At 44.5% G+C, this 22,967-nt stretch overlaps 2 protein-coding genes across 7 annotated transcripts in view; one reads left to right on the forward strand and one right to left on the reverse strand.

The window, feature by feature from the left end:
• The window catches only part of AP4S1 (adaptor related protein complex 4 subunit sigma 1), an 80,044-nt gene extending 63,421 nt beyond the window's left edge, over positions 1-16,623 (reverse strand). For both annotated transcript variants that reach the window (XM_021941099.2, XM_003901680.4), the window contains exon 1: positions 16,301-16,623. The gene's annotated coding sequence lies outside the window, so the exon portion shown is untranslated. The remainder of the gene's footprint in view (positions 1-16,300) is intronic.
• Positions 15,561-22,967, forward strand: part of STRN3 (striatin 3) — a 139,310-nt gene continuing 131,903 nt past the window's right edge. For 3 of the 5 annotated variants that reach the window (XM_031668209.1, XM_031668208.1, XM_031668210.1), the window contains exon 1: positions 15,563-16,181. In XM_031668209.1, coding sequence (XP_031524069.1) covers positions 15,900-16,181 — 282 coding nt within the window. In that variant the 5' untranslated portion in view covers positions 15,563-15,899. Of the gene's footprint in view, positions 16,182-22,967 lie in introns of all 5 variants that reach the window. The other 2 variants (XR_004184958.1, XM_009211348.4) reach the window with 1 other exon arrangement.

The raw sequence follows: 22,967 nt of genomic DNA on the forward strand, positions 1-22,967 counted from the left end.
TTCCTCTTGGTCCCTATTATAGAACACCGAGGTTGCCAGGTTTAATAATGCCTCCATATTTTGTTCAGGGCCCAGGGCTTGCTTTTGGAGTCTTATTCTGATATCTGCAGCTGATTGGGTAATAAACTTATCCTTTAGAATCAATTGACCCTCGAGTGATTCAGGTGACAGGGAAGTATATTTTCTTAAGGCCTCCTATAGCTGCTCAAGGAAGGCAGAAGGATTTTCTTGCTTTCCCTGAGTTATGGTGGACATCACTGAATAATTCATGGGCTTTTTCTTAATTCTCCTTAGTCCTTCTAGAACACCGGTCAACTGATGTTTACAACTCCAGTCCCCATGATCTGAGTCAAGGTCCCAGTGGGGATCCATACTGGGTATGGCCTGCTGACCGCTAGGGAATGTGTCCTTTTCTTTGGCTGTCATTCTATCATTTACTTGACTAAGAAACCCGGTATCTCCAAACTCTCAGGCTGCAGCTAAAGCCGCATTCTTTTCATTAAAGGCCAAGATTTGATCTAACAGTAGCATGACATCTCTCCAAGCGAGATCGAAGGTTTGCCCTAGACCCTGTAGGACATCTATGTACCTATCAGGATCATCTGAAAACTTCCCCAGGTCTGCCTTGATCTGTTTTACATCAGAGAGGGAGAAGGGGACATGTACCCAGGTTGGGTCAAATTCCCCTCTCCCTAGAGCTTGAAGGGGACATAACCAATAGCCCAGGGGGTTTGTGGGCATTTGGAGATTTCTTTGCTTATTTCTTTTTTTTTTTTTTTTTTTTTTTTTGAGCCGGGTCACAAGCTCTGCCACATGGGCACGGTGCACAGTGGCCGACCTCCAGCTCACTGCAAGCTCCGCCTCCCGGGTTTCGCCATTCTGCCTCAGCCTCCCGAGTAGCTGGGACTACAGAGGCGCCATACCTCGCCGAGCTAGTTTTTGTATTTTAGTAGAGGCGGGGTTTCACCTGCCGTGTTAGCCAGGATGGTCTCTAGATCTCCTGACCTGCGTGATCCGCCCGTCTCGGCCTCCCCAAGAGATGTAACTGGGATTACAGGCGAGCCACCAGCGCCCGGCCTCTTTTGTGGGGCAGTGGCAGGGGAGGGAGGTTGGGATGAGGACAGGCTGAGGGTTGCATGGGATGTAAATTGCAAGCTTTGCATAGTTGTGTATTCTCCTTCAACAAAAAGAAAGCTTGGACATAAGGTATTTCACTCCATTTGCCTTCCCTCTTACAGAAAAGGTCAAGCTGCAGGATAGTATTGTAATTTTTACTTCCCTCAGGTGGCCCTTTTTCCCCATCAGAGAGAATATTGGGGCCAGGCTGTAGTGCAGAAAAAATGAGCCACCTCTTTTTCAGGGTTTGTGGGTCAAATTGGTCCCAATGGCTTAGGATGCATTTCAAGGGTAAGCCTGTTGATGCCTGAGTGTTTCCCATCTGAAAGACAAAACTGCCCACAGTTTTGGTTTGGTTTGTTTCTCCTCCTGCCCAAGAACCCACAACGGTCCCTTGGACCCTGCTGATTGGAATAGTTGTGCTCACCAACACAGCAGCAGAAACAATCCCTGCCCAAGAACCCACAACGGTCCCTGGACCCTGCTGATTGGAATAGTTGCGCTCACCAACGCAGCAGCAGAAACAATCCCTGCCCAAGAACCCGCAACGGTCCTTGGACCCTGCTGATCGGAATAGTTGAGTGTTGCTCTCAAAGGCGGCATGTCTGGAGTTGTTCGTTCCTCCTGGTGGGTTCGTGGTCTCGCTGGCTTTAGGAGCGAAGCTGCAGACCTTCGCGGTGAGTGTTACAGCTCTCAAAGATGGCGCATCCAGAGTTGTAACACTCACAGTGAAGGTCTGCAGCTTCACTCCTGAAGCCAGCGAGACCACGAACCCACCAGAAGGAAGAAACTCCAAACACGTCCGAACAGCAGAAGGAACAAACTCTGGACACACCATCTTTAAGAACTGTAACACTCACTTCAAGGGTCTGCGGCTTCATTCTTGAAGTCAGTGAGACCAAGAACCCACCAATTCCAGACACACTAATACCACCCAACTCACCAACTCAGGAGCAGAGGATAATAACAATAGGAAGTGCTTACAGTGCTCATTAGGTGCCAGGCATTGTTTTGAATGCTTTAACTATACCCATTTAATCCCCCTCATAGCTCTGTGAGTCAGAGACTTTTGATCTCCACTTTACAGATGTGAAAATTTAATTACTTGCCAAAGGTCACTCAGTGAAATGGTTGAGGAAGATCCAGTTTCATTTAGTGCATGGCTTTCAAGTCCGTGTTCACCCAAAGCTCATTACCTCTGGGTTTGCTTCAAGACTAGTTAAAGTTAATTCAGTAATGGCTGTAACAAGACCATGGATGTACAGTTTCACTCCCCATTCGCTGGTTTAAATCCAGCCTGTTGTACCCTCTACATAAAAGCTTTCAATGGCTAATATGCATGTTTTGGTAGCTTAGATCTTGACCCTGGAGCACACCACAAAAGGTACAATTCTAACAGATTATTTACTTGTAGTTGATCTCAACAGAGTCAAAGAAGTGGCTCAATCAGATAATGTGAAAATTTAGGACAATAAAGTTTAAATTACTATATTCACTATAGTGTGTTTCACATTTGTGATTAGAGCTAATAATACTTCCAAAACAAAATTCTTAAGTCTGATTTTCTCTTTTAGAAAGTTGAGCTAATCACTCTTTCCACTTGCAATAAATAAAACATACCAGGCAAATGTTATCCAAGCCAAGTTTACAGAAGTATGTCTGAACTTGGTACCATCCTCATTCAGATCAGTTGTCAGAGCAGAACACAGAGACTTTTTAGGTGGCCTGCTTGGTTGTCCTTAGTCCAGAAGCACTTTGTGCTATTTTGAATTTCACAATAAAGTGTAGCAACATGTTACAGCTCTTGCTAAAAATGAATTTTGCTTTGTTTTGTTTTGAGACGGGGTCTCCCTCTGTCACCCAGGCCACAGTACAGTGGTGTGATCATAGCTCACTACACCCTGGAACTCTTGGACTCAAGATCCTCTCATGTCAGCCTTCTGAGTAGCTAGGACTACAGGCATATGCCAGCCCACCTGGCTAATTTTTTCTTATTTTTTGTAGAGACAGGAGTCTCACTATGTTGCCCAGGCTGGTCTTGAGCTCCTGGGCTCAAGCAATCCTCCCACCTTGGCCTCCCAAAGTGCTGGGATTACAGGCATGAGCCATTGCATCCAGCTAAAAATGTAAATAAATTTAAATTGTCAGACAAGAGCCTGCCTGACTGTTGCCCAGAGGATATACATACTTAAATTTACACTTCTATATCTCACCATCTTTGGACTAGTAAAAAATGTCATAACGACTTTAATAGTGGTCGGATGAAAATATTTCAAAAGCAGGGCTAGAATATATTACTTAAGGAGAAAGAGCAGGCAATTTAAAATTTAAAAATGCAAGAGTGAAGAGAAGCAAAGAAAGTAGTGGTGATGGCAGCAGAGTACTTCTGGGATCTTCCTGAATCTCCTCACAAAAACAGTGAAAACAACTAGGATAGCAAAAGAAAACATCTACAGACAACACCTCTAACAAAAACTACATGAAAAAATGTCCCCTGGAACTCTAGGACGCTAATTAATTGATGGGGCCAAACTAAGGCAGCAACAAGAACAGGGGGAGGGTAGGGAGAGGTCAGGGTGGGAAGGGTGTGTCTGTGTGTGTGTGTGCGTGTCTGTGTGTGTGTGTGCAAGGCAAGGCATGTCCTGGCAGAAGTGGAGGTTAGAAAAAGAGGACTTGGCTGGGCACGGTGGCTCACACCTGTAATCCCAGCACTTTGGGAGGCCGAGGCAGGCGGATCACAAGGTCAAGAGATGGAGACCATCCTGGCCAAGTGGTGAAGCCCTGTCTCTATTAAAAATACAAAAAATTAGCCGGGCATAGTGGCACGCGCCTGCAGCCCCAGCTACTTGGGAGGCTGAGGCAGGAGAATCACTTGAACCCAGGAGGTGGAGGTTGCAGCGAGCCGAGATCGCGCCACTGTACTCCAGCCTGGCAATAGAGCAAGACTCCACTTAAAAAAAAAAAAAAAGAAAAGAAAAAGAGGACTTGAGAGCATCACAAGAACCAAGAAACCCAGAAATCACTTAAGTCATCACCTAAAAAAGGAGCCCCACTAGAAGTGAGTATGAAACTAAGAATCATAGTGGGAAATGGAAGGAGGACTGGTAGGGTCCCTGTTGCAGGGAATGACCCTAAAGCTCCCAGAAACACCTAGTAGAATTTCCTTTGCAGGACAGGCCCTGTACAGAGCAAGGTAGAATACAGTATGTATGTTAATAGCTAGCTAGCTAAAGCTGACAATAATAGCTAGGTCAGTCTAATCAAATTTAGTAACATACTAAAATTCAGATAACTAGACATTATGTGCCACCTGGTGTGACGCCACAGGAAGTATGCTGTATCCCCAAATAAGCATTTTTGCCAAGAAAATAAAAAATAAAAACTTAATAAAAAATATAGGCCGGGTATGGTGGCTCACGCCTGTAATCCCAGCACTTTGGGAGGCCAAGGCGGAAAGACTGCTTGAGTTCAGGAATTTGAGGCCAGCCTGAGTAAGAGCCCATCTCTATCAAAAGTTTTAGATTATTAGTTTTTTTCTTTTTATTTATTTATTGTTTGGTTATCTATTGCTACTGAACAAATGATTAAATTATTTTTTCTTTTTGTTACTAATTAATTCATGATGCAACAATATATTCGAATATTTTTTAAAAATAAAAATAGAAAATATGGAGGAGGAAATAATATATTAAATGATAATATAAGATTGTAATTATCCAAATGTGGGAAATTCTCCAGGATAAATAATCTAGTCTCTTCAATAAATAAATGGCATGACAATGAGGGGGGTCATAGAAAGGCACATTAAAAAAGAAAAAAAACACCTAAAGACATAACAACCAAATGAAATGTATAGATTTTGTTTGGATCCTGATTTGAAATTACCATCTTTTTTTTAAAAACATTGTTTTTTGAGATATTGGGGGAAATCAAATATGGACTGAGGATTAGATTATATAAAGGAATTACTGGCTGGGTGTGGTTGCTCACACCTGTAATCCTAGCACTTTGGGAGGCTGAGGTGGGTGGATCACAAGGTCAGGAGATCAAGACCATCCTGGCCAACATGGTGAAACCCCGTCCCTACTAAAAATACAAAAATTAGCTGGGTGTGGCGGCACATGCCTGTAATCCCAGCTACTCAGGAGGCTGACGCAGGAGAACTCCTTGAACCTGGGAGGCGGAGGTTGCAGTGAGCCGAGATCCTACCACTGCACTCCAGCCTGGTGACAGAGCTAGACTCCATCTCAAAAAAAATAAATAAATAAAAAGGAATTACCATTAATTTTGTAGGTGTGATAATGGTATGGTGTTTTGTTAAAAAAAAGAGAGGCAAAAACGCCTAATCTGTTAAAGATACTTGGAGAACTATGTACCAATGAAATATTATAATGTCTGGTATCTACATTAAACATTTCTTCACACAGAAAAAAAGTAGATGAAATAAGATGGCAAAATCGTGCAATGAGAGTTCATTAGATTTTTGTTGTTGTTTTTCCATAATTGAAGTTCTTCAAAATAAAAAGTTAAGTGGGGCCGGCCATGGTGGCCTGTAATTACAATTACGCCTGTAATTCCAGCACTTTGGGAGGCCAAGGCAGGCGGATTACCTGAGGTTGGGAGATCAAGACCAGCCTGGCCAAGTGGTGAAATGCTGTGTCTACTAAAAATGCAAAAAAAAAAAAAAAAAAAAAAATTAGCTGGGCATGGTGGCGGGCGCCTGTAATCCCAGCTACTTGGGAGACTGAGACAGGCAAATCGCTCGGACCCGGGAGGCAGAGGTTGCAGTGCACCATACCATTATCACACCACTGCACTCCAGGCTGGGCGTGACAGAGCAAGACTCCGTCTTAAAAAAAAAAAAAAAGTTAAGTACAAAACTTCTAGGCACAGGTGTAGTGGCTTACGCCTGTAATCCCAGCACTTTGGGAGGCTGAGGCAGGAGGATTCCTTGAGGCCAGGAGTTCAAGATCAGCCTGAGCAATGTAGTAAGACTTTGTTTCTCCCCCACAAAAAAAAAAAAGTCTAGGCAATAACATTATTATATAACAATACCTTGTGTAACACCCTGAATTTTTTTTTTTTTTGAGACAGAGGCCCCGTGGTTGCCCGAGCTGGAGTGCAGGGCTGGGATCTCAGCTCTCACTGTAAGTCTGGCCTCCGTGGCTCTTATCCTCCTGCCTCCTATTCCTGGTGTTGGGACTACAGGCGCCAAGCACCTCACCGGGCTATGTTTTGCATTTTTTTTTGTGAGGATGAGTCTCATTTGTCGCCCAGGCTGAGTGCAGGGCTTTATCTCAGCTTCACTGTGTCCCCACCCTCCCGGTTCACGCCGCATTCTCCTGCCTCAGCCCTCCCTGCAGCTGGGACACCTACAGGCCTCAGCCGCACCTCGGCCTGCTAGTTTTGTATTTCAATGACGGGGTCACCCCTGCCAGGCCAGGATGTGGTCTCCCACCCCTGACCTTGATCCTCCCTGCCTCGGCCCTCCCAAAGTGCTACTGTACTGAGCCAGCCCCAGCCCCTATATGTTTTGTATTTCTGTGGTAATGGGTTTCACTGTTAGCCAGGGATGGTCTCTCGGGACCTCCTGACCTCGATCCTTGCCCCATCCTCGGCCTCCCAAAGTGCTACTATAGGCTTGAGCCACTGGCCTGTCCAACTGGAACCATGAGAAACTATGAAAACGAGGAAACAAAGAACAAAGAGCGTGAGAGTTATTTTTTTAATGCCTAAAAGAATTCTTCAGTCTTATTGTTTATATAATTTGTCAAATTTCTGTCGTAATTTGCTTTTTCAAACTAGTTGTTATCATCATTTCAAAATATGTTGCTACAAAACATGCTTTGACTTTTTATTAATTTTAATATATTCTCCAGTTGAACACTGTCTTTAGCATAGATTTACTGGGCCAGGTGTCCATGTTTGCTCTCCTTCTTTGGAACACTCACCCTGCTGCTTCAATGACAGACAAACCAAGCCTGTTAAATTATTACCTAGCAAACTTTTGGCAATTTCCCAGTCAGTCACATTTTCCAGTCATTTTGCTCTTACGTTTACAGACCTGGTTGTTCATTTTTAGCCAATGTCCAGGAGGGACTTGGCTCCAGGCAATCTTTTTTTTCCTTTTCAATTTTGACATCTCTATGAGTTAGCTATTAAACAATATTATCACAGCCTATTTTTTTCTTACTCATATTACCCAGGAGACAATTCCAGAATGAACTTGGACTAAAATTTTATACAGCATGCTGAGTTTCCTAAAGGTTTGGTATCTATTTTCTATAATCTGTGAAGGTTCTTTTCCTTACAATATTTATCCAAAGGGTTCAAGTGCCCTGCCTATGTTTCTACAATTTTCTTAGCCAAAGCCAATCACTATAATGAGAAGTAGATCTTATTTGGCAGGTTAAAGTATGGCGCAGGTCAAAGCTGCCTCCTTTCTGTACCACGTGCATTAAACATTTTGCTTCTTTGGTTTCTGAACACATCAGCTCTTCTTAAAGATCTTTCTCTGGGGTCTAATACTTTACTCTCTCTGCTTATAAATGTAAACACTATGCCAGGTGCAGTGGCTCACACCTGTAATCCCAGTACTTTGGGAGGCTGAGGCATGTGTATCATGAGGTCAGGAGTTTAAGACCAGCCTGGCTAGCATGGTAAAATCCTGTCTCTACTAAAAATACAAAAATTAGCTGGGCATGGTGGCGTACGCCTGTAGTCCCAGCTACTCAGGAAGCTGAGGCAGGAGAATTGCTTGAACCCGGGAGGCAGAGATGCAGTGAGCCAAGATCACACCACTGCACTCCAGCCTGGGTGACAGAGCGAGACTCCGTCTGAAAAAAAAAAAAAAATTTAAACACTATGTAATTTCCCTGAGTGACTGGATCACCCCAAAACTATCTAAAAATAATTTCAAACACGTAAATGATTTGAGAACTAGAGACAGTAATATTGAACCCATTGATAGGATGGCAGTAGGCAGAACTGTGCAGGGAGACTTTCCAGTTTCCAAATACACATATACACTCAGAGCGAGAACTTCTTTTTTTTTATTTTTTCATTTTTTATTTGATAGGGAGTTTCGCTCTTGTTGCCCAGGCTGGAGTGCAATGGGGCAATCTCGCTGCAATCTCCACCTCCCGAGTTCAAGTGAGTCTCCTGCCTCAGCCTCCTGAGTAGCTGGGATTACAGGCATGCGCCACCACGCCTGGCTAATCTTTGTATTATTAGTAGAGATAGGGTTTCTCCATGTTGGTCAGGCTGGTCTCGCACTCCCAACCTCAGGTGATCCACCCGCGTTGGCCTCCCAAAGTGCTGGGATTACAGGCGTGAGCCACCGCGCCCAGCCAGAGCGAGAACTTCTACTAAGGACTTACTGAAGTGATCAAGAGCTCTTCAGCTTTCTTTCTTCACTGTGGAGATAAGAATACTTGTTATAGCCTTTGCAGATGATGCAAAAAAGATGACTAGTGTTTGTGAATTGATTTGAACTCTTTGGTAGAAGGATGCCAGGTACCTAGACAGCAAGATATAAAACTGTACAAGGCTGGGCATGGTGGCTCACGCCTGTAATCCCAGCACTTAGGGAGGCTGAGGTGGGCGGATCACAAGGTCAGGAGTTCAAGACCAGCCTGGCCAAGATGGTGAAACCCTGTCTCTACTAAAAATACAAAAATTAGCCAGGCATGGTGGTGCATGCCTATAGTCCCAGCTACTTGGGAGGCTGAGGTAGGAGAATCGCTTGAGCCCAGAAGGTGGAGGTTGTAGAGAGCCGAGATTGCACCACTGCACCCCAAATTGGGCAACAACAGAGTGAGACTTTGTCTCAAAAAAAAAAAAAAGCAAAACTGCACATTCTGGGTGAGTAATTACAGGGAGCTATACAGTCCTTAGAGGCAGGGTCAACACTCTTTGAACATCAAGTATTGTAGTAACTGGTAAGAAGACATCTGAGTTTTATCTACTCCTGATTTATTTAAAAGCCTGGAATTCCTTAACCTATCTTTGTTGACATAACACATGTAGATAAAATATGACAAGTCCCTCTCTGGTTCAAAATAGAATAAGCACACAGTGTCTAAGATTAGATGCCCTATTTAGGAAGTTTCAAAGGTGACGCCTGCTACCACACCTGGCTAATTTTTTGTATTTTTAGTAGAGATGGGGTTCCACCATGTTGGCCAGGCTGGTCTCGAACTCCTGACCTCAGGTGATCTGCCTGCTTCGGCCTCCCAAAGTGCTGGGATTACAGGCGTGAGCCACTGCGCCCAGCTCTTTTTCCTTTTTTTGGCGGGGGGACAAGGTCCCGCTCTGTCATCCAGGCTGGGCACCTAGTGGTGTGATCATAGCTCACTGCAGACTCAACCTCCCAGGCTCAAGTAGCTGGGACTACAGGCACCTGCCATCATTCCTAGTTAATTGTTTTATTTTTTGTAGAGACGGGGTCTCCCCATGTTGCACAGGCTGGCAAATAGGCATTGTTGAAGATTATCAGCAATAGATTGAAACTGGGAGAACTTATGGGCATGGAGGAGGCATGAACGGGACTGATGAAAGGACAGAACAAATAGGAAGTTTCAAAGGTGAGCTTTAAGAGAGGAAATGGGCCGGGCGCGGTGGCTCAAGCCTGTAATCCCAGCACTTTGGGAGGCCGAGACGGGTGGATCACGAGGTCAGGAGATCGAGACCATCCTGGCTAACACGGTGAAACCCCGTCTCTATTAAGAAATACAAAAAAAACTAGCCGGGCGAGGTGGCGGGCACCTGTAGTCCCAGCTACTCGGGAGGCTGAGGCAGGAGAATGGCGTGAACCCGGGAGGCGGAGCTTGCAGTGAGCTGAGATCCGGCCACTGCACTCCAGCCTGGGTGACAGAGCGAGACTCCGTCTCAAAAAAAAAAAAAAGAGAGGAAATGACTCAGCCACAGTTTAGGGTGATAGTTCCAGTTAGGTGAGTTGTAGGTGATAATGTGGCTTGGGTGAGCTCATTATCTATGGAGGACAAGATTCTAGAAACTCGCTCCGAGTGTCATCAGGAATCATGAACCAAACACAACATTACACAATATTTTTCCAATAGAGGAGGAAATATTGGCATTCTTTACTTTTAAAACTCAGGGCAGTTCTGGTTATTGAAGCTTAAGAGACAACTGGTATAATGACAGTAACAACTAATAAAAATGATTGACATGAAGAAAAAATATTCGTATTAGTCTGGTCTAAATTTGACTTATTCATCAAACATTTGAAGATCCACCCTTTCCCAGACTCTTGGGGTACAGTTTTGAAAGAGAGGGGTGTAGGTCCTTCCCTTCTACGAGGCTGCAATCCTGTAGATAAATGACTTTACGGTCTAGGAAGGATGAAGTCAAAGACTGCTGTATTAGTCCATTTTCATACTGCTATAAAGAACTTCCCTGAGACTGGGTAATTTATAAAGGAAAGAGGTTTAATGGACTCACAGTTCTGCATGGCTAGGGAGGCCTCAGGAAACTTACAATCACAGCAGAAGGGGAAGCAAGTACATCCTACATGAAGGGCAGGAGAGAGGAGAAAGTGAAGGGAGAAGAGCCCTTTATAAAACCATCAGATCTCCTGAGAACTCACTGTCACGAGAACAGCATGATCCAATCACCTCCCTCCCTTGACACGTGGGGATTACAATTGGAGATGAGATTTGGGTTGGAACACAGAGCCGAACCCTATCAATTGGATTATTGATATTTATAAAACCATGATTAAAATGAACGTAGACACATTCCATTGTAATTCTTTAAATAGGCAGCACACTTGAAGTTTCAAGAAAGGTAGTTTCAAGACAGATCAGGACAAAATATTGAGGAAGCCAGAGTGGCTGGTGCTAAGTAATTTGCCTAAAATTAGACGAGAAACTCTGTGAAGGTAGAGATTACATGTCTGGGTCATAGTGGATCAGCAGGGAGCAGTAGAGCACCTGAAAAGTCGTAGCCAATCAATACTTCTTAAAAAATAAAAAAAATGGGCTGGGCTCAGTGGCTCATGCCTGTAATCTTAGCACTTTGGGATGCCAAGGAAGGAGGACTGCTTGAGGCCAGGAGTTGGAGACCAACCCTGGCAACATAGTGAGACTCCCATCTCTACAAAAAATTAAAAACAAAAAATAGCCTGGAGTGGTGGTGTGTACAGGTAGTCTTAGCTACTCGGGAGGTTGAGATGGGAGGAAAGATTGAGTCCAGGAGTTCAAGATCAGCCTGGGCAACACAGTGAGACTCCCTCTCTACAAAAAATAGAAAGGAATAAAACAAAAATTGAGTACTCATTACGTGTAAGTATTGCTTTTGGAGTGTTTAGTATGAGTGTTACTGATCAGTACACAGATGGTGTAAATACAGTGTAATAAGTATTAAAGAGATAAGGCCCTGTGCAGTGGCTCACACCTGTAACCCCAGCACTTTGCTAGGAGTTCAGGACCAGCCTGGGCAACATGGCAAAATCCCATCTCTACAAAAAATACAAAAGTATTTGCTGGGCATGGTGGCACATACCTGTGGTCCCAGCTACTTAGGAGGCTGAGGTGGGAGGATCGCTTGAGCTGGGGAGGCTGAAGCTGGAGTGAGCCAAGATCGTGCCACTGCACTTCAGCCTGGGTGACAGAGTGAGACCCAGTCTCAAAAAAGAAAAAAAAAAAAAAGATTAAAGAAAAAAAGAGATAAGCATAGGAGGGAGGCTACTAGAATAGAATAGTGATTCTAAAGAATTCAGGGATATGGAGGCTTCTTGGACAAAGTAACGCTTGAGCTGAGTTTTTTTGGGGGGAGGGTTTTGTTTATCTTAAGACAGGGTTTTGCTCTGTTGCCCAGACTGGAGTGCACTGGCGCAATGATGCAATCAATTATGGCTCACTGCAGCCTGGACCTCCTGGGTTCGGGTGATTCTCCCATCTCAGCCTCCAGAGTAGCTGAGACTACAGACTCACATGGCCACTCTGGCTAATTTTTGTATTTTTAGTAGGGACGGGGTTTTGCCATGTTGCCCAGGTTGGTCTCGAATTCCTGGGGCTCAAGCCATCCTCCCACCTCCGTCCCCGAAAGTGTTGGGATTACAGGTGTGAGCCATTGTGCCCGATCTGAGCTGAGTTTTGAAGATAGTCAATGGGGCACAGTATGTGTTAAATCACTGTGGAATGAAATAGCATTATACATTTGAGGAACCAAAAACAGTGCAGTTTGGCTGAAGAGAAGAATGAGGTGGCATGATGGTGTTACGGTAGATTAGGTTATAGGGTGGATCTAGATCTATTTATATGCTATGTTAAAATTTCGGCTTTATTCTAAATTTAGAAATCACTCAACTATGTTAAACAGAGGAATGACAGAATCATATCTTCATTTTAGGAAGACCAATCAGGCAGCAGTGATAGTGCAAAGTGGGGGTAGAACGGAGGTGGGAAGGTTTAAACTAAGTATAAAGAGATAATAGAATCCATAGGAAAGATATCACTGAGAAAGAAATTGGATTGTGGGGGCTGAGTGAAGGGTGCTAGAATGACTGCTAGGCTTCAAGTTTGGATGTAGTGTCACTTAATAGGGTAGATAATAGAAGTAGAGGTTTTGTTTTTGTTTTGAGGGTAGGTGAGGAGGCAAAAAGGATAATAAGTCCAGTCTTTCCTTAAGCTCAAGGTACCAATGGGACACATAAGTGTGCATGTTAGTCTTCTTTTGATGCTATCATCAGGTCACCCACTCTCACAGATGGTTTTCTTTGTTGTTGTTGTTGTTTTTGGAATGGAATCTCACTCTCTGTTTTGCCCAGGCCGGAGTTTAGTGGCATGATCTCGGCTCACTGCCACCTCTGCCTCTGGAGTAGCTGGGATTACAGGCAAGTGCCACCACACCCAGCTAATTTTTGTATTTTTTTGGTAGAGACAGGGTTTTGCCACGTGGGCCAGGCTCGTCTCCAACTCCTGAGCTCAAGTGATCTGCCTGCTTCGGCCTCCCAAAGTGCTGGGATTATAGGTGTGAGCCACTGCACCCGGCCACAAATGTCTCTTTGTGTGTGTGTGTGTGTGTGTGTGTGTGTGTGTGTATATATGTCTTTGAGGCAGCATAATCTTTCCAAGCTTTTTATGTGCTATGAGGCCCCCTAAAAAGGAATCGGATGAATAAACAGGTTGTATGTTGGTAACTATAAGATAAATAGTACTTTGATAATTTGAAGAAATATGAAATCTTAACACTTTGTGAAGCCAACGGGGGTGGACCACTTGAGCCCAGGAATTGGAGACTAGCCTGGACATCATGACAAAATCCCGTCTCTACAAAAAATACAAAAATTAGCTGGGCGTGGTGGATGAACGCCTGTAGTCCCAGCTACTCAGGAGGCTAAAGTGGGAGGACCACCTGAGCCAGGGAGCTCCAGGTTGCAATAAGCAGAGATTACACCACTGCATTCCAGCCCGGGCAACAGAGTGAGACCCCGTCTCAAAAAAATAATAAATAAAATAATAATTCGAAGAAATAGTCCCTAGCATTATAGTACTACGATCTGATATCTCATTTCATATATAAATAAAACATGGCAGCATGAGTAACAAGTCCAATCTGCTTTCCATTATACTGTAATAACAGTAAAGCAGACGTGATAAAATAAGATGAATTACTTTATCTCTTTGAAATTACTTCCTGATTGGTTGGTAGTGCATACTCCATAGTACAAGTTTTATTGGCTTTTGCAACAAAGAAAAAAATTTTTAAAAGTAACAGATCTTAAATGCAATTTTCTTTTTTTTTTTTTTTTGAGACGGAGTCTCGCTCTGTCGCCCAGGCTGGAGTACAGTGGCCGGATCTCAGCTCACTGCAAGCTCCGCCTCCCGGGTTTACGCCATTCTCCTGCCTCAGCCTCCCGAGTAGCTGGGACCACAGGCGCCCGCCACTCGCCCGGCTAATTTTTTGTATTTTTTAGTAGAGACGGGGTTTCACCGGGTTAGCCAGGATGGTCTCGATCTCCTGACCTCGTGATCCGCCCATCTCGGCCTCCCAAAGTGCTGGGATTACAGGCTTGAGCCACCGCGCCCGGCCAAATGCAATTTTCTTGTATCGCTATTAATATAATTACCGAACCTAATTTCCTTATGTTGCTAATTATTTTTGTCTTATTTTTCAAACAAATGCCTCTTAGCTATATTAATTTTTAGAAACATTCTAGTGCATTAGGATATTTTCTAGGAAACTAAGCACATAAAAATACCCACGACTGTACTTAAAATATTAGCCTTGTCTCTTATGCGTATATTACATTCACTCAAACTTTTTAAAAAATTTTTCCGACACGGAGTCTCGCTTTGTCGCCAGACTGGAGTGCAGCGATGCGATCTCGGCTCTCTGCAACCTCAGTCTCCTGGGCTCAAGCAATTCTCGTGTCTCAGCCTCCTCAGGAGCTGGGACTACAGGCATGCGCCACCACGCCCGGTTAATTTTTGTATTTTTAATAGAAATGAGGTTTCACAATGTTGGCCAAGCTAGTCTCGAACTCCTGGCCTCAAGTGATCGCCCACCTCGGCCTCCCAAAGTGCTGGGATTACAGGCTTGAGCAGCCGCATCCGGCCATATTCACTTAAACATTTAATGACCCAGGAGAACATCCATCTAGGATTTTAAGTTGTACTCACAATGCTTTTATTTTCTGTTTCGATCAAAATAGTCTATTGATGACAATATTTGTGAGCCCATTCATTTCTAAGATATCAAATTGTTAGTCTAGCCAGTCTCCTTCAAACTTTTCTCCCTCTACCTACCATCGTCAAGATCTAAAGGAATTCACTACCTCTTCTTCTCCCAAGAAAAAAAAAAAATCGCTCCTCCCCCTCTCCCAACCCCCCGAAACACAACCCATTCCAGAAAAGGAAAGAAGAGGGGACGCAAAGTGGAATAAGTTACGACGCGCGACCCAGCGCACAGAAACGGGACCAAAGCCCAGGCTCGAGACGGAGACAAGGAATCAGTAACCACAGCCGGAGGATCTTGGCTATTTGCCAGAAGAGAACTGACTGGTGCTAAGAAACCAGAGACAGAGCCAGTGACAGGAAGGGAAAGAGGGCCCACCCTTGGGACTGCCTGAAACACCCAAAGAATGAAAAAGAAACGTCAGGAATCCGAGACGGGCTGCGGTCGGCCAGAGCTACCAGCCAGGTTAATAACCAGCTCCGAAACCCGGCACACGGGTGAGAGACCCTTGGGAAGGAAACTGCGCCTGGGGACGGCCTGCTCGAAGGAAACTGATAACCAGGAAGCCTACGGCCGCCTCGCTTCCAAAAGCCAGAGTCGGAGCCCCGGCGCCCTGTAGCTGCCGGCAGACACCGCACCGGGTCAGTACGCCGGCCTAGAGGCGGAGCCCGAGCTCTTTCCCCGCCCTCTAACGGCGACCCGGGCTGCGTTCTCAGTGCGCCGGCGTAGGGTGAGGCCGGACTCTATTTGGCGATTAAGCGTGAGGCTGCGTTCGCTACCCAGCATGCTGTGCGCTAGTGACGGCCCTCCGCCTATCCCCTTCCCAACTCTCCCCCCACCCCTCCCGCCGCGGCCCCCCTTCCCCTAAAGTGAGTGAGTGAGACGGGCAGATGGAGGAGGGACTGTAATGGCGGCGGCCGGCAGCTCCCTGCTCTGACCCACGGCAGGCACACATTAACGACCCCTTCCCCGCCCCTCTCCCGGCCGGCCTCCGCCCCGCAGCCAGCGCGGGGCCACCCTCTCCGGCCCTTCCCCCAGCTGTCGGCGTCTCGCCCTGCGCCCCGGCCGGGGCCCCACACACAATGGACGAGCTTGCCGGAGGCGGTGGTGGCGGCCCGGGGATGGCGGCCCCTCCCCGGCAGCAGCAGGGACCTGGGGGGAACCTGGGCCTTTCGCCGGGGGGGAACGGAGCGGCGGGCGGCGGGGGTCCTCCGGCCTCCGAGGGAGCGGGTCCCGCGGCAGGCCCCGAGCTGTCCCGGCCGCAGCAGTACACTATCCCGGGGATACTGCACTACATCCAGCACGAGTGGGCTCGGTTCGAGATGGAGCGGGCGCACTGGGAGGTGGAACGGGCCGAACTGCAGGTACCTCGTTGGGGTCGGTGTGCGGGACGGCTGCGGCGGCTGGGTTCCCGGCCGGGGGGTGGGGCCGGGGACTCCCCTCAGCCGGAGCCGGTGGCCTTGGGAGGCCGAGCGGAACCTACCTGTGCTGCTCGGGGTGTGATGGTCCTCTCAACGGCTTTTCCTGGAGTCCCCCTCCCTCTTTCCCGCAGAAGCTTGCTCCCCAACCTTCACTAGCTACGCGGTGCGGGCCTCCTCCAGGCAGCCATTTTGGCTTTTAGTATGGCGTCTGCGGGGGCTCCTCCGGAGGCGGCCTTCCCGGGTCTCCGGGGCTTGGGGCCGAGCACCTTTCTGTGGGAGAGTCCGGTTTGGGGCCTCTCGACCCAAAGTTTACTCTTGTTTGTTCCTCTTGAGATGAAGAGCCTGACGAGAATGACTAGGATAGGCATCTTACCCCCCTTTTCCGGACCACCCCCCTTTCCGATTTGGCATATCTGGCCCCCTCCCTCAGTCTTGGTACGCACTTGCCCCTTGACAGCCACGCTTCTTTCCTGGGCTGCTACGGTGCACAGTGACTTGGGACTGACCTGTGAAGTTTTATTTCCCATCGTCAACTTTTTACGTACTTTCTTACCTGAGATGCTGCCTTAGTCACTTGGATTCTCTGTAGTTATTCCTTACTTAGTGACTCATCAACGCTTTCAGCACTGAATTTTTCTTTTCACAGTACTCTTCACTAGATCTCCTTTCGTCATCTCTTTATCCATAAAAAAACCCAACCAGACGATCGATGCTGTACTTATGAAACGACTGAAGAGATTTAATATTCGCTTGAACTGAAATGTAGTTATATCATGTTACTTGTGCAGGAGAAGAGAAGTGAGATGTTCTCAGGACCCTTCATAGTTGAGCTTGACTCGATCCTCATGATGTGAACCTTTGATAGGCTACACATTTGGAAGCTGTTGGTAGTTAACAGCTCATGTCCTGGTTCTCAAAATTGCTGCATCTTTTTGAAAGGATTATTTAACTTTCTTAGGTATTTGTGTTTATTTTTAAGTACCTTTCCAGGGCAAATTTAGGCTTAGAAGCAAAAAGCATGCGTCTAAATAGTATGGCACCTGTTCTTCAGACTGTTGTATATTTAGGAGGTAAGCAGTATTTGCTGTCATATATGTCATATGCCTATGGTGAATAGTTAGGCAAATGTAGTGCTGAAAGGAGGAGGATTGGATTAACTAGAAAGGGCGTCCTCAAACAAAGGGTGTCCTCTTTAGTTTGGTTCTGAACTAGTAAACTTTTATATGACTGCACAAAGTGGGTGAAGTTAAACTTTTCAAAAGTAAAAAATACTTGGGTATTTTGACACTGTATGAAGTCTTAAAAAATTGTAATACTTGTTAGTCATAGCTTTACAATTGTGTTTTGATATAATATTGGGCTTTAAAATTACATAACTTTAAAAAAGCTGAAGTCAAAACTGGTTTCTTTTAAGTTGTGTACAGTCTTGCTTTTAAAATACTTAAAATTTATAGAATTCTGTTGATATACAGCTTTCTACTACATACTGTAAACTTAATTTTCTGTGTGAGTAAAGTTAGGCATTTGTTTTTAAAATTTGGATTGACAAGTGCATTAAGGCCTAGGCTAAGTAATACTTCACCAGTCCCTGCTATGGTTTCTTTGACCTTTGTACTATTGTATGCAAGTTTTGATTTTAACACTCTTTAAGTTAACAATTGCATTTTTCACCCATAAACTTCACTAATGTGAGCAGCTGAGAAGAAAGATATCTTGTGCGCAAATTAGTAAAACCTATACTATATATTAAAGAAGCCTTTATTGCCTGCTCTAGCATTTGCTTTCCCTTCTTGGTCTCCTCTCCTTAACGGCAGCAGCAAAGTATTTTAAGGAAGATTCTTTTTGCTTGCTTGCTTGCTTTCAGATCTATTGGTACAGTAGTTCTGTTATTAGCCATCCTACGTTTTTGTTTGTTTCCTTGTTTTGAAGAAGTCCTACACTGTTTCTAGACTTATTTCGTACTGATTCTTTTGGAGTAAAATGTTCATGATGGCTTTGTTTTTTTTGTGTTATATATTTAAAATGTTTTATTGGGTTAACTTAGTTAATAAGGTTTCTAGTTTCTATCAGGAATATTGAATTTGCCTTAGGTGCCTTCAGTCTACTGAGATTGCTTGTGAGATGCATATTTTAAAATGTATGTGTTGAATACATATTTGTGGGAGGATGTAGTGAAGCATCAGTGGATTTTTACTGTAAACCTAAACTTATTTTTAAGAAAGACAATCTAGAATTAAGACAACTTACATATTATTATGTGCAGTCTCCGGTGCGATTCCATCTACACATATTTTTAAAGTGTTAATTATGGAATAGTTTCAATAGAGAACATGAGCTTAAGGAATACCCCATATTGATGTAAAATTTTAATGGGGAATATTATTTTCCCTGGCTTTGGGAGAGATATTAAAAGGAACTTTGCAGTATGATTCTGTTCTCCGTAAAAAGAATTTATAGTAAAGGTCTTAGAAACTTGGAACGAAACCAAAGGATCATGTCTTAAAGCTCTTCTGTCTCTGATTCTTCCTTACCTTGAACTCAGGTAAAGCATTGTTAGTAAGATCGTAGGACAGTTGTTTCTTAACTTTTATATAACATGAATTACCAAAATTCCACAGACAGTCCACTTCAAGCCCTAGATCAGTCCAGATCTCCAGAGAATAAGAGGCCTACGTATTTTTTAAAGTTCTACAAGTGATTCTTTCTTCACAGTAGTGCCTGTTACAGAGAAAAATCACTGCACTACACTTTTCTTTTTTGTAATTTCATAGTAGATTCATTAAATCTTGTCATGGAAAAGACACTAGGATTTGCAAATCACTATTCTAGACCAGCTTTTGAAAATCCTGAAAATAGAAAATTCAGGAGATTCCCCCCTTAGAAATGAAGAAATCAAGTTAAGTCTAAGCAAAATATCTCCTACTAACTTAAGGATCTTTAAGCAGCAACATCTATCATGTTACGACTTGTAAAAGTTAGAAACTGCCAGTTAATCAGCACTATAACCTTCTGAGGTAGGTATTCCTATTTTACAGGTGAGGAGACAAATTTAGGTAGGTTAAATAATTTTGCCAGGGTCACCTAGCCATAAAGTATTGCAGCTGAGATTCAAACCCAGGTCTGTCTGATTCCAAAGCCTCTGGTCATATCACCACTCTTGTAACCATTATGTTATACTGTCTTAGCACTTTTTTATAGAGTGGAATCTGACGTGTAATTCTTCGTCTAGTTTTGTGTGGCCCACACCACTTGAGTACATTTCAATGAAGTTTTATTGAGCCCCCATGATGCTGCTGCAAGGCATAGTTTATATATATTGCTAATGTGTCCTTATATTTTTCTTTGTAGTTTATATATAGTAAGTGGATTTTGGGTATATACAAAATGCTTGTTTGCCAAGTGTAGAAATATGGCATACCTAATACAAGAAAATGTAGTCAAAGAGTTTTTGTTCTTTTTTTTTTGAGACGGAGTCTGGCTCGACTGTTGCCTGGGCTGGGGTGCAGTGGCACCATCTCAGCTCACAGCAAGCTCCGCCTCCGAGTTCATGCCATTCTGCTGCCTCAGCCTCCCAAGTAACTGGGACTACAGGTGCCTGCCACCACGCCTGGCTGACTTTTTTATATTAGTAGAGACGGGGTTTCACCGTGTTAGCCAGGATGGTCTCGATCTTCTGACATCGTGGTCTGCCCACTTTGGCCTCCCAAAGTGCTGGGATTACAGGCTTGAGCCACCGCGCCCGACTGACAGTGATTTTTCATAAAGGTGTTGCCTTTATTCTGGGATTTTTTCCCTTCATACATTTTTACTGTTAGGCGTTTCCTTTTTCAGATGATGGTGATAATAGAGTTAAAAAAAATTTATTGATGGTATTAAGGGAGTCCACTACCTTGTGTCAGATTCCCTGTTTCTTTTTGAAGTCCTTGAAATGAAGTTTAGGGACCACTGATCTAGAATTCTCTGTATGCTCCTCCACTACCCATTAACCCCACTCTATAGTCTGCCTTTTCGCACTACTCTCCCCTCACTCCCTTCTAAACACTTTGTATAACACTATGTTTTCTGTTCATGATTGACCTTCAAATTGCCAAATCCTGTGGCCTTATAGACCATATGTACCTAACCAACACTCTGCTGTTAACAAGTTCTTCAAAATTCTTTTCTTTTGCTTCCACTCTGTTTTTCCTGTCATCCACTTATCACTTTTCTTCATATGTTTTCTTTCTTTTGTTCCCAGTTGTTGTTACGTGGGGTTCTGGTTCTGTTTTATGTTTTCACTGTATATTCAGAATCAGATTTTTGGCTACCATGTACCATCTTAATAATACCTAACATTTATTTACTCTTTCCTAAGTGTTATTCCTGTGCCCCAGTATTTCAGTATTCATTTAATTCGTTCAGTATTCATTTAATTCTCAAAACAACTCAGCGAGGTTGATACAGGTATAATTGGCGTCTTTTTTTTTTTTCTTTTTTCTGACACTGCCATATTGAGGTCCAGAGGTTAAGTAATCTATGCAACTAGGAGGCAGTAGAACTGGGATTTAAACTTAGACTGCCTGTAGAGGCCATGTTCTTTTTTTTTTTTTTTTTTTTTTTTGAGACGGAGTCTGGCTCTGTCACCCAGGCTGGAGTGCAGTGGCCGGATCTCAGCTCACTGCAAGCTCCGCCTCCCGGGTTCACGCCATTCTCCTGCCTCAGCCTCCCGAGTAGCTGGGACTACAGGCGCCCGCCACCTCGCCCGGCTAGTTTTTTGTATTTTTTAGTAGAGACAGGGTTTCACCGTGTTAGCCAGGATGGTCTCGATCTCCTGACCTCGTGATCCACCCGTCTCGGCCTCCCAAAGTGCTGGGATTACAGGCTTGAGCCACCGCGCCCGGCACAAGGCCATGTTCTTAACCACTACTAGATTTTTGGCATCCAGATGTCCCTTGTATATCTAATTTCCTGTTTAGTTTTTCTTCCTCCAATTCAATGCATCCATTCAGTTAATCTCAAGTGCCTGCCTCTTCCCCTTGACAAAACACACTTGTTCATTCTTTATTCCTTGCCGCATTAAAGTTAACACTATCGGCCGGGCGCGGTGGCTCAAGCCTGTAATCCCAGCACTTTGGGAGGCCGAGATGGGCGGATCACAAGGTCAGGAGATCGAGACCATCCTGGCTAACCTGGTGAAACCCCGTCTCTACTAAAAAAAAAAAAATACAAAACACTAGCCGGGCGAGGTGGCAGGCGCCTGTAGTCCCAGCTACTTGGGAGGCTGAGGCAGGAGAATGGCGTGAACCCGGGAGGCGGAGCTTGCAGTGAACTGAGATCCCGCCACTGCACTCCAGCCTGGGTGACAGAGCAAGACTCCGTCTCAAAAAAAAAAAAAAAAAAAAAAAAACCACTATCCTCCCCATCCCTAGTACTATAGAGGTCATTGAACCTTCCCCCTGTGTATGTTTGGCCTGTGAGTTTTATTGATTCCAGCATGATTATTTGGTGGTATTTGAGTGCAATTTTATGCTAGATCCTGGGTGTATAATGATGTATGAGACAAATACTTTGTCCTCAGGGAGCTTATACTCTAGAAATAATTCTTTTTTTTTTTTCAAGAGAGGGTCCTGCTCCGTTGCCCAGGCTGGAGTGCAGTGGTGCCAACATGGCTCACTGTAGCCTCAGCCTCCTGAGATCAAGTGATCCTCCTGCCGCAGCCTCCTGAGTAGGTAGGACTACAGACATGTGCTGTCACACCAAGCTATTTTTATTTTTAGTTCAGATGGGTTCACAGTTTGTTGCCCAGGCTGGTTTCGAACTCCTGGGCTCAAATGATTCTCCCGCTTCATCCTCCCAAAGTCCAAAGTGTTGGGATTACAGGTATGAGCCACCATGCCCGGCCAATAAAATGTTACAAACAACAAATTAACAGAATGCTGAGAGATAAATGGTGATAGGAAACCTGTATATGTAATGGAGTTTCAGATAATACCTAATATTTATTGAGTACTTTTTTTTTTTTAGAGACAGAGTTTTTGCTCTGTCACTCAGGCTGGAGTGCAGTGGTGCCATTTCAGCTCACTGCAACCTTTACCTCCTGGGTTCAGGTGATTCTCATGCCTCAGTCTTCTGAGTAGCTGGAATTACAAGCACCCACCAACACGCCCGGCTGATTTTTGTATTTTTAGTAGAGACGGAGTTTCACCATGTTGGCCAGGCTGGTCTTAAATTCCTGACCTCGAGTGATCTGCCCACCTCGGCCTCCCAAAGTGCTGGGATTACAGGTGTGAGCCACTGTGCCTGACCTATTGAACACTTTCTATATGCCTGACATTATTTTAGGTTCTTCAATACATTTAATTCTCATAAAGTTCCTAAATGTATACTTTTAGATCTGAAGTATCAGGAATACCTAATTGTACAAAGAGCATTCCAGTTGGAAGCTACAGCATTTAGCAGAAGTTCTAAAGTAGGAAAGAGCTTCATTTAAACTGTGTGAACTGGCCAGGTGTGGTGTCTCATGCTTGTAATCCCAGCACTTTGGGAGGTTGAAGTGGGAGGATCACTTGAGCCCAGGAGCTGGAGTCCAACCTGGGCAACAGTGAGACCCTGTCTCTAAAAAAAAAAATGTGTGAACTGGACTATAATGATTCAAAAAGGCTAAGTAATATAGATAACATCAGTATCCTAAAATATATTCTAATTCACTGATTCTTGATTTTTTGGGGGATTGTGTAGTCCCCTTTGCAT

The sequence above is a fragment of the Papio anubis genome, chromosome 7 (assembly GCF_008728515.1).
Source record: "Papio anubis isolate 15944 chromosome 7, Panubis1.0, whole genome shotgun sequence".
In the NCBI taxonomy this organism is placed as follows: domain Eukaryota; kingdom Metazoa; phylum Chordata; class Mammalia; order Primates; family Cercopithecidae; genus Papio; species Papio anubis.